General features: G+C 27.1%; 1 protein-coding gene across 1 annotated transcript in view; it reads left to right on the top strand.

The window, feature by feature from the left end:
* Positions 1–12,131, top strand: part of LOC145268684 (uncharacterized) — a 44,701-nt gene that overhangs the window by 19,541 nt on the left and 13,029 nt on the right. The window contains exons 4-6 of the mRNA XM_080124190.1: positions 4,384–4,481; positions 7,482–7,562; positions 10,645–10,842. Of these exons, the coding sequence (XP_079980316.1) occupies positions 4,384–4,481; positions 7,482–7,562; positions 10,645–10,842 (377 nt within the window). The remainder of the gene's footprint in view (positions 1–4,383; positions 4,482–7,481; positions 7,563–10,644; positions 10,843–12,131) is intronic.

Genomic DNA, 12,131 nt, shown 5'->3' with positions numbered 1-12,131 from the left:
ATTTATTCATTTGTTTATTTATTTATTTGTTTGTTTGTTTATTTATTTATTTGTTTATTTATTTGTTCATTTATTTATTTATTTATTTGTTTATTTATTTGTTTGTTTATTTATTTATTTGTTTATTTATTTGTATATTTATTTGTTTTTATTTATTTATTTGTTTATTTGTTTATTTATTTGTTTATTTGTTTATTTATTTGTTTATTTGTTTATTTATTTGTTTGTTTATTTGTTTATTTCTGTGTTTATTTATTTGTTTACTTTATTTATTAATTTATTTGTTTATTTATTTGTTTATTGATTTGTTTGTTCGTTTATTTCTTTATTTATTTATTTGTTTATTTATTTGTTTATTTATTTATTTATTTGTTTATTTATTTGTTTGTTTATTTATTTATTTGTTTATTTGTTTATTTTTTTATTTATTTGTATGTTTGTTTATTTATTTATTTGTTTATTTATTTGTTTATTTATTTGTTTGTTTATTTATTTATTTATTTATTTGTTTATTTGTTTGTTTATTTATTTGTTTGTTTGTTTATTTATTTATTTGTTTATTTATTTATTTGTTTATTTATTTATTTATTTGTTTATTTGTTTATTTATTTGTTTGTTTATTTGTTTATTTCTGTGTTTATTTATTTGTTTACTTTATTTATTAATTTATTTGTTTATTCATTTGTTTATTTATTTGTTTGTTTGTTTATTTCTTTATTTATTTATTTGTTTATTTATTTGTTTATTTATTTATTTATTTGTTTATTTATTTGTTTGTTTATTTATTTATTTGTTTATTTGTTTATTTTTTTATTTATTTGTATGCTTGTTTATTTATTTATTTGTTTATTTATTTGTTTATTTATTTGTTTGTTTATTTATTTATTTATTTGTTTATTTGTTTGTTTATTTATTTGTTTGTTTGTTTATTTATTTATTTGTTTATTTATTTATTTGTTTATTTATTTATTTATTTGTTTATTTATTTATTTGTTTATTTATTTGTTTATTTGTTTATTTATTTGATTGTTTATTTGTTTATTTCTGTGTTTATTTATTTGTTTATTTTATTTATTAATTTATTTGTTTATTTATTTGTTTATTGATTTTTTTGTTTGTTTATTTATTTGTTTATTCATTTGTTTATTTATTTATTTGTTTGTTTATTTCTTTATTTATTTATTTGTTTATTTATTTGTTTATTTATTTATTTATTTGTTTATTTCTTTGTTTATTTATTTGTTTGTTTGTTTATTTATTTATTTGTTTATTTTTTTATTTGTTTATTTATTTGTTTATTTATTTATTTATTTGTTTATTTATTTGTTTGTTTATTTGTTTGTTTATTTATTTATTTGTTTATTTATTTGTTTATTTATTTGTTTGTTTATTTATTTATTTGTTTATTTATTTATTTATTTATTTATTTGTTTATTTATTTATTTGTTTATTTATTTTTTTATTTATTTGTTCATTTATTTGTTTATTTATTTGTTTATTTGTTTGTTTTTATATTTATTTATTTGATTATTTATTTGTTTATTTATTTGTTTATTTATTTGTTTATTTATTTGTTTATTTATTTGTTTTTATATTTTTGTATTTGTTTATTTATTTGTTTATTTATTTATTTATTTGTTTGTTTCTTTGTGTATTTGTTTGTTTATTTATTTATTTTTTTTATTTGTATATTAATTTATCTATTTCTTTGCTTATTTCTTTGTTTATTTATCTATTTCATTTATTTATTTATTTGTTTACTTATTTGTTTATTGACTTTGTTATTTGTTTGTTTATTTATTTATTTATTTTATTTATTTATTTTATTTAGTTATTTGTTTATTTATTTGTTTATTGATTTATTTGTTTTTTATTTGTTTGTTTGTTTATTTATTTGTTTGTTTATTTGTTTGTATATTTATTTGTTTATTTGTTTATTTATTTATTTATTTGTTTGTTTATTTATTTATTTGTTTATTTATCCATTTATTTGTTTATTTATTTGTCTATTTATTTATTTGTTTGTTCATTTGTGTATTTATTTGTTTATTTATTCATTTGTTTATGTATTTGTATATCGATTTATCTATTTCTTTGTTTATTTATTCATTTCTTTGTTTATTTTTTTATTTGTTTATCTATTTCTTTATTTATTTGTTTATTTGTTTATTTATTTGATTTTATATTTATTTATTTGTTTATTTATTTGTTTGTTTATTTATTTATTTGTTCATTTATTTATTTATTTGTTTGTTTGTTTCTTTGTGTATTTGTTTGTTTGTTTATTTATTTTTTGTTAATTTATTTGTATATTAATTTATCTATTTCTTTGTTTATTTCTTTGTTTATTTATTTATGTTATTTATTTATTTATTTGTTTACTTATTTGTTTATTGACTTTTTATTTGTTTGTTTATTTATTTATTTATTTTATTTATTCTATTTAGTTATTTGTTTATTTATTTGTTTATTGATTTATTTGTTTTTTATTTATTTGTTTGTTTATTTGTTTGTGTATTTATTTGTTTATTTGTTTATTTATTTATTTGTTTGTTTATTTGTTTATTTTATTTATTCATTTGTTCATTTATTTATTTGTTTGTTTATCTATTTATTTGTTTATTTATTTGTTTATTTATTTGTTTATTCATGTATTTGTTTGTTTGTTTATTTGTTTATTTATTTGTTTATTTTTTTTATTTATTTGTTTATTTATTTGTTTATTTATGTATTTGTTTGTTTATTTGTTTGTTTATTTGTTTATTTATTTGTTTATTTATTTGTTTATTCATGTATTTGTTTGTTTGTTTATTTGTTTATTTATTATTTTATTCATGTATTTGTTAGTTTATTTATTTGTTTGATTATTTATTTATTTATTTGTTTATTTGTTTGTTTGTTTATTTATTTGTTTATTTATTTGTTTATTTATTTATTTATCAGTTTATTTATTTGTTTATTTATTTATTTGTTTATTTATTTGTTTATTTATTTGTTTGTTTATTAATTTAGTTAGTAATTTGTTTATTTATTTATATATTTTATTTATTTATTTGTTTGTTTATTTGTTTGTTTGTATGTTTATTTATTTATTTATTTATCTGTTCATTTATTTATTTATTTGTTTATTTATTTTTTATTTATTTATTTATTTGTATATTTATTTATTTATTTATTTATTTGTTTATTTATTTATTTATTTATTTGTTTATTTATTTATTTATTTATTTGTTTATTTATTTATTTATTTTATATTTATTTATTTGTTTATTTATTTGTTTGTTTATTTATTAATTTTTTTATTTATTTGTTTAGTTGTTTATTTATTTGTTTATTTGGTTATTTATTTGTTTATTTATTTGTTTATTTATTTATTTGTAGACTGTTGTCCTCATCTTCATAGTTGTTGTTTCACGACGTTGCAACCAACTATTCTTCTGGCCTTTCTCAGGTAGTTAACTGCGATGGGATAGAAATGCTGAGTCTCTTAACTGCATTTTCAGTAATTACTGCCTTCCATAGTTGTTGTCATCTCACCATGTATTGGCCAACTAATCCTCTGGCCGGTTATGGGTGGAATTGAAAGAGCTATCTTCAGACAATGTTCACCTGGAACCGTAGAGATTCAATGTCTCTATCGTGGCGCAATGAATAGAGAGTATTTTATCTTGATTTTCTTCATTTTCCATTTGAGCTCTCTGGCTAGTTTCATGCATTTGCTCTGCTTCTTCATCTCTTTGATCTTCACCCTGTGGATTGTTGGAATGACGAAATCTACAGTATGGCAGGACTTTGCTTCTTGTTAACGATTACGACATCTGGTCTTCTTGCTTGGATTGGTTTATCTATTTGTATATCCATGTCTCATAGGATTTTGTGATTTCTGTTTCCATGTACTGCTGTCAGTTTGTACATGTACCATTTGTCTGTTGAATATAATTTTATTTCCAATCATTCATGTAATATATTTCTTTGCTCCTCCTCTTAATAGTGTTGAGCGTTTTTCATCTTGTAAGTTTTATTTTGTTAAAGATATATTCTTTGATAACATAACTATATATATATATATATATAAATATATATATATATATATATATATATATACCCAAAACCTATTTTTGAAGGCTTATCAATGCAGGAATTATTCAGTCGTTGTAAACAGATAAATGAATAAATAATGATAAATAATTCAAAGGGTTCAATAGTTCCCAATAAATATTCATTTATCTGACTGTAAATGGTATATGTCCTCAAATATTTTCGGGAGCATCTCCCATGTTCAAGAAATGAAAGAGAAAATTAGAACGAAATACCAAAGAAAAGCAATGAAATTCATAGAAACTAAGATATATTATTGATGTATTTATTTATTTTATTTCCCAGGTCATGACAAAAGTGTTGAGGTCATAATGTTTTCTCCTGATACGAAGACACTCTGTTCAGGATCATGGGACAGATCTGCTATTTTGTGGAACGTCAAGGTAAGATTTTATTTTTACAACTTAGGTCAGTGTAAAACTTTTTGCTAGTTTTGTAGGTGGGTCATTTTAAACCATTGTATTTCATGTTATTAATTAAACATGATTAATTTATAAAACTTTTTATTTCAGATTATTAAAAGTCCATACATATATTGCTGCAATATTCTCATTCATGTTGCCCTCTTTATGTAACAGTCCCTTTTCATAAATACCCGAGGTTTTTTTTTTTTGGGGGGGGGGGAGAATTCTGACTAGAAAAAAATTATCAGAGAAACCAATACTAACAATACAATCTCTGGATTCAGATGATAACCGCAGAAATATGTGATACAAAAACCCCAAAAAATGCAATCATAAAAAAGTAGAATCTCATAGGAGGCAGGTTTAATCCACAAAAGTATTCAAAAGCTGCTGCGAAAAAGACGGGCTCCCTTTACCATGCTAGAAAGCTACTTACGCATGAAAGTATCCTGTACCTCTATAAGACCACCATTCGCCCATGCATAGAATACTGTTGTCATATTTGGGCTGGTGCATTTGTTACTATTCTTTCACTTCTTGATAGGGTTCAAAAGAGAGTCGCTAACCTGATAGGTCCTGAACTATCATCTAAGCTTCAGCCTCTGTCTCATCGATGAAACGTTGCATCCCTTTGCCTGTTCTACAAGTATTTTAATGGTGAATGCTATAAGCACTTGCACTCCCTTGACGTAAATACCTCCGACAAATGTGACAAGCAGCTAAATCCCACCCCTTCACAGTAGAGATCCCTAGGTGTAAGAAAGCCTTCTACTGCAGTAGTTTCTTCTCTTGAACTGCTAGACTTTGGAACTCCCTTCCAGGATTCTGCTTTCGCAACTGTACTGACATGCAAGTGTAATGTGAACAGACATCTTGCTGCTCATCTCCCTTCATAATACCCCTGCAACTTATGTCTCCGATAGTAGCCCCCTACTTTAAAGTGGCACTGTGCCTTCTTTGGGGTGGAAATTTGATAAAAATATAAAAATATAAAAAAAAAAAAAAAAATTGTATTTGTTTTTTTTTTGTTTTGCTTTTTTCAAAAAAAAAAAAAAACGTACAGCCTAACCAAGGAAGAACAAGCAGAATATTATGTATAAAAATATATATATATATATATATATATATATATATATATATATATATATATATATATATATATATATTAAAGCATAAAGAGCGGACATTTGATTTTCCCCCTAAAAGCAAACCAGTAATAGCTGGTGTGGTAATGAGTTAACTATCATTCAAGGGACATAACTCGAGTATACTAGATCAGTGCTAATGGATGACTATGCAAGGGAGATAACTAGCATCAACTAAGTAAAAATAAGCATGTTTTTTCAATGATTTGAGACGATAAAATAATGGATCAAACAATGAAACATTTTGGAGTAAAAATTAAAAAAAAAAAAAAAAAAAAAATCGTCTCCACAACTACATAGTCCCGGAATTAAAAATGCCGAAACAGTTTAGAATAAAAAAAAAAATCATATTCCAGGAGGGGGTCTATTTTTTTTTTTTTATAATAATAATTGCTGAAGCAGAAGCACTGAAGGAAGCACTGAAGCAGTTTTTAGTAAAATACTGTTATGTAGTAGTAGTAGTACCCACTAATAAAATATATTTAAGAACACAGACATTAAAAAAAAAAAAAAAAAAAAAACGACAAACTTCTTTTCACAATAGCATATAATTAGGAATGTTGGCAACTTTCACGTGGTCCCTCCCGTAACTACTAAATAATCCGGGTTTGTATTACTGTACACATAGATTCGAAAAAGTTGTCAAAAAACAAATATATAACAAATAAATGTTATCAAAGGCAAGATAAGTTACTTTTCTACCAAACTGGATATAATTTTCGTGTTTTTATTCAATTTAACATGTTTATTCAGCTCGAAAAGCATACAGTGTTTACCGATGTAATATTCATAATGGCGGCCGACTCTCTCTTTAACACGGTCAGTTCGGGAAAAGGTGTTATAAATAATAAACTAGAGAAAATACTGTTAGAAATTTGCTCAATATATGTTACCGTGACATAACTTGACATATATTCGGTGGTTTTTTAATAGTATTTTGTCTATTTTATTATTTATAACCCCTTTTCCCGAACTTACCGTGTTAAAGAGAGAGTCGGTCGCCATTTTGAATTTTCCAATACATATCGGTAAACACTGTATGCTTTGTTAAATTGAATAAAAACACGAAAATTATTTCTAGTTTGGTAGAAAAGTAATTTATCTTGCCTTTGATAACATTTATTTGTTATATATTTGTTTTTTGACAACTTTTTCGAATCTATGTGTACAGTAATACAAACCCAATAATCCTTTTAGAAAGAATTTGGCAACACCGAGACTTATTTTGAAGACTGCAAAAAAAAAAAAATAAATAATAATAATAATAATAATAATAATAATAATAATATTATTATTATTATTATTATTATTATTATTATCATTATTATTATTATTATTATTAAAAAAAAATAAATAAATAAATAAATAAATAAATAAAAAACATTAAAACACGTTACAAACAAAATACATATAAGGGGCTGCAACTCTGATAGACTTATTTCGAAGAATCCAAATAATAAGAAACAGTTGTTACAGTTCTGATTTTTTTAGGTATGGGATGAGTGTACTATTTGAATTAATCAGATTAATGTTCTCATCTTCAGTGATATTTGCACAGCGTTTCAGACGATGTAGCGTCCAAATTTTTTTAGTTAATCTATTTTCAACTTAAACTAAATACTAAACCTCAGAAGTGTAGAGGTAAATCCCTTTCATTTTCCTTTATCAAACATGGAAACTTATGCACCTGAAGAAGGTCGGAGGTTTCATCGACTCAAACATTGTGCAAATAACACTCAAGATGAGAACATTAGTCCGATTAATCCAAATCCAAACAGTTTGTCTGTTTATTCAAAAAAAAAAAATTATTTTCTTTTTTTACTTTTTCCTATAGTCTGGTTCAATGATTGCGTGTTTGGTTGGTCATGGTGGCCTCGTTCAGTCATTGGCATTTTCACCTCAGGGTGTCCACATCGTAAGTATGTATATGATACTGAAAAATAGAACCACATGTTAAACTTTCTTTCTAAACAGGCAGTCGACATTTTGTATGTATTATGTTAATATGGACAAAAAATGTTGGGCAGGTGCGGAGTTTAATGTAATAGTAAAAGAAGCAAGCGTCCACGTGTGTTTGCCTTGTGTGGCTGTACGACTTACCTTCAGGTAGAATCTGAGAGAGAAGGAGAGAGATTAAAGATGGCGGCCGTGACTTTATAAGGTGTGGTCTCATGGAATATGCAAATGAAATGCAGTCAGTTTTTTATTTTTAATAAAATGCCTATTGGCAGAGGTGAGGGGGGGCAGATGTGTGCTGAAAGTTGAGAGAGAAAATTATGAGGAGGAAGAAATACAGTGACGAATTCTATCTGTGAACTTTTGTTTTTGTCCCCCCCCCTCAAAAAAAAAAAATTACCAGCAACAGGAAAAGATAAAACGAGTTAAAAAAAAAAAAAAAAGAAAAGAAATGACATTAATACAGAAACGGTTGAATTTATAAGAAAACTTATTGAAACCAACGTCTTACAGGTTGGGTCTCATTAAATAGGGACTCCACCAAAACATGTAACCAATAATGTTTGTGTAATAAACAGACTATATACCAGCTCCGTCCTGCATTGAGAACTCTTTAGTAGTCATGTGTGTTTCATTGGATTTATATCTAAGAAACCAATCTATTCAACAATTATATATATACTAGCATGGGTGGCCGGCGTTGCCCGGGTGTTTGAAGGTGTGATTTGAGCAAAAAAAAAAAAAAAGTGGTAGTAGGAAGGCAGGCATGATCCCGTACCGCAAAGGAGGAAAAGAAAGGAGAAAAAATGTGACGCCTTTGCTGTTACAACCACCGCCAAACCGGAAGTGACGTATGTTTAAATTAAGGCTAGACAATCGAAAACAGGGGATGACTTTCAAAAATATCGGCGAAAAAAGCGACCCCTCCCTGTAGAAAAGTGCCCAGTTGAGGATGAAGAAATTAATGTTTTTAGCTAATTTTTCGGTATTTGTCGTCTGAAGGGTTGAGCTTAAAAACGATACTGATCTTGTGAAAATCCGTCGCCTCTGTCGAAAGTTTTAGGCAGACATGCAAACACACATACATACATACATACATATATACATACATACATACATACATACATACATACATACATTTATATATTGGTAGCTCAAATTTTCGATCCAAACCGATTAAAAAGCTTGCCCTATCTCTGAATACCCTTTATGCAAAATTTCAAATGTTTAAACCAGAAATTGCCTGAGTAATTTGGTAGAGACCGCAGAGGTCAGAATTTTTTTTAACTTGGACCCCTATTATGACCCCTTAACATTTATTATTTTGGGCTCAAATCAAGTTATTAAATTAGATCCATGTCCAAGTGACCTATATCTAAAATTTCAATTCTTTATACCCAAAATTGTCGGAGGAGATTGGTAGAATTCTCAAATGCCAAATCGTTGAACTTTGACCCCTTAACAGCCAAATTTCTGGCCGAAATCCGATTACAAAGATTTTCTCTAATCTCAGTACCCTGTATATCAAATTTCGTGTTTGTAGATTAAAAATTGACAGAGTTATTGCGTAGGGAAAGTTACACAGATGGACACACGGACAGACACACAGACATACACACAGACACGTTCACTTTTATAGATATACTAGCATGGGTGCCCGGCGTTGCCCGGGTGTTTGGAGGTGTATGCTGAGCAAAAAAAAAAAAAAAATGGTCAATTTTTTTAACTTTGACCCCTATTATGACCCCTTAACATTTATTGTTTTGGGCTCAAATCAAGTTATTAAGTTAGATCCATGTCCAAGGAACCTATATCTAAAATTTCAAGTGTTTAGATCCAAAATTGTCGGAGGAGTTTGGTAGAGTTCTCAAAGGTCAAATCGTTAAACTTTGACCCCTTAACAGCCAAATTTCTGGCCGAAAACCGATCACATAGATTTTCCCAAATCTCAGTACCCTGTATATCAAATTTCGAGTCTGTAGACTAAAACTTGACAGTTATTGCGTAGGGAAATGTACACACACACACACACACACACAGTTTCACTTATATATATATATATATATATATATATATATATATATATATATATATATATATATATATACTGTGATGAGTCGTAGACAACGAAACATGTGTCAGTGGATAATTATATTTTAAAAACAATAAAAAAGGACAAATTCGCGAAGTTTGGCTTTAAAAGGATCAATCTGGCAACTTTAAAGTCGCTCATAATTTGGACATCTATTTTCATCAATACTTATCTTGGTAAATGTATAGTTTAGCGGCGTAAATTATTTGACAGACAAAAAAATTATAAAGACAATTCATTTTTATATAAAACACATTATTACACCCAAAGGCTGAAATAAAACCAGAAAATATTTTCATTTTTATTATTTTTTCATAATTTAATCATTTTTTAATCATTAGTCTAAATGTACAACATTCGCATCCACCATATTGCTTTTAAATATACACATTAGTACTTGTTAAGCTGGGAATAAAACATGACCACTAGCGAAAACATAATGGATTACATTGGATAATAAACATCTTGATATCCAGAAAACTACTTGTCTGACCCTAATTTAAATGTGATACTTGTTTTCAGCATACCGGTAAACTTTTAAAGGTCATAAATTTAACGGTGAATACTGAGTTGCAGTTAAAGTAAAAACAATATCAAAACAGAAAAATGCAACAACAGTTGCAAAGGAACTGGAGTTTTTGTTAAAGAAAACTGTAACACAACTTTTTAATAATTCAAATTTTGCACAAACGAAAATTAAGACATTTATTATGAATGTAATCTATTGTTTTCACTGGCGGCCATGTTTGTACATGCAAGAGTGGATACATTTTTGACGCACGTGTTCATACGTGTAAACGAAACTATGAGGAAAGGAAATTCGCGATTGGAGAATTCCATCCATGCAAAAAAAAGTATTATTTCTCGCTTGTTTTTTAGGGGCAGTGGGGTTAAATTTCTCTTTTTTTCCCCTCTCCCATTTACAATTTAATTTTTTTTTTTTTTTCAGGCAACTGGTTCTTGGGATTTCCTTGTACGCGTATGGTGTCAAAAGGGTCACTATCTGACAGGAAAGGATTGGGTATTAACAAATACCAGCGATGACCAGAAGGAGATAATTCCGTTGTACACGCCTAAACCATCCCACATCTTAAAGAAACACACAGGAAACGTCCATTCAGTCTCTTTTTTCAATGATGACATTTTGGTGCATAAGTGCTGATTTCATTTTTTTTTTATAAATAAAAAATGGCCGACATAAATTTGAGGTAGCTTCAATAAATTTCCAGACTTTCTGGTACAGGCATTTTAAATTGTTGTAGACACTTGAAAATTCAGGATCTTATTGCTATACATCTTCTGAGATGACTGGCCAATTTTTATGATTTCACATTCAAATGAACAGCTACAGCAGGAATTGGAATACACCTTACTAAAGCCTGATTGTCACAGCTGGTGAATTTCAAAAATGCAATCTGGACGTGAGGACACTTAAAAAAAAACGATATGCAATAAAATTCTGTTTTAAACTTGGAAAAAATGCCCCAGAAACGTATGGAATGCTTCGGGCTGCTCCAGGCTGCTTTTGGACCATCTTGCATGAATCGAGCATCAGTTTTTGAGTGGCATAAGAGATTCAAGGAAGGTAGGGAGTTTGTGAAGGATGATGAGAGGCGTGAGAGTAGTAAGGAAGTCAGAACTATAGAGCTGATTAGCCAAATAAGGAATTTCATAGATAAGAACCGTCGTGTATCTATAGAGACAATAAATGCACAGTTTGATGTCAGTGTGGGAACTGTGCATGTAATTATTTGTGTGAAACTGAAGAGACGGAAGATTTTGTGTAAATGCACCAGTCCACAACTCCATCCTTGTCACAAGCTATTTGACTAAGATGGGCATCAAAACAGTTCCTCACCCTCCCTATAGTTCAGAGCTTTTGTTTTTTTTTTGTTTTTTTTACAAGGAGGTCACCACTTATCAAGGCCTGGAAGCCACTCAGGGATAAGGGTTATTGCATGTACAGTACGTTGTACATTAGTGTTGAGATTTCATAAAGTGTCTACTTAAGGGGGCGGTTCATCAGGAATTTGTTTACGTTGAATTTGAAGACATCCAAGTTGTAGTCAGGTGGGAAACTTTTGGTTATTCCCTAAATTCAAGGAATACCTTAGAGGCTGTAGTTATGAGACAATTAAAGGGATGAAAGAGTTGTTAGAATGGTACAACAAGTGTGTTGCAGCCGGAGGAGATTACTTTGAATGGAACTAAAGTTTAATGTGTGTACTATCAATAAAAGTGCCCGTACGAAAAAAGTCTGGAAACTTATTGAAGACACATAGATCTCGGAAGTAAATAGTTCCAAGTTTTATTCAGTTTCACCTCAACATTGAAACATGATACTTGACTTTTTGCATTGTAACATTTAATTCAAGCTAATATATATAAAAAAAATAATTTTATAAAACCAACAATAGGTTATCTACAGTGCGATGT

This window comes from Euprymna scolopes, chromosome 44, assembly GCF_053919585.1.
Source record: "Euprymna scolopes isolate OS-2025 chromosome 44, ASM5391958v1, whole genome shotgun sequence".
Classification (NCBI taxonomy): domain Eukaryota; kingdom Metazoa; phylum Mollusca; class Cephalopoda; order Sepiida; family Sepiolidae; genus Euprymna; species Euprymna scolopes.
This window is presented reverse-complemented; position numbering and strand designations above follow the sequence as displayed.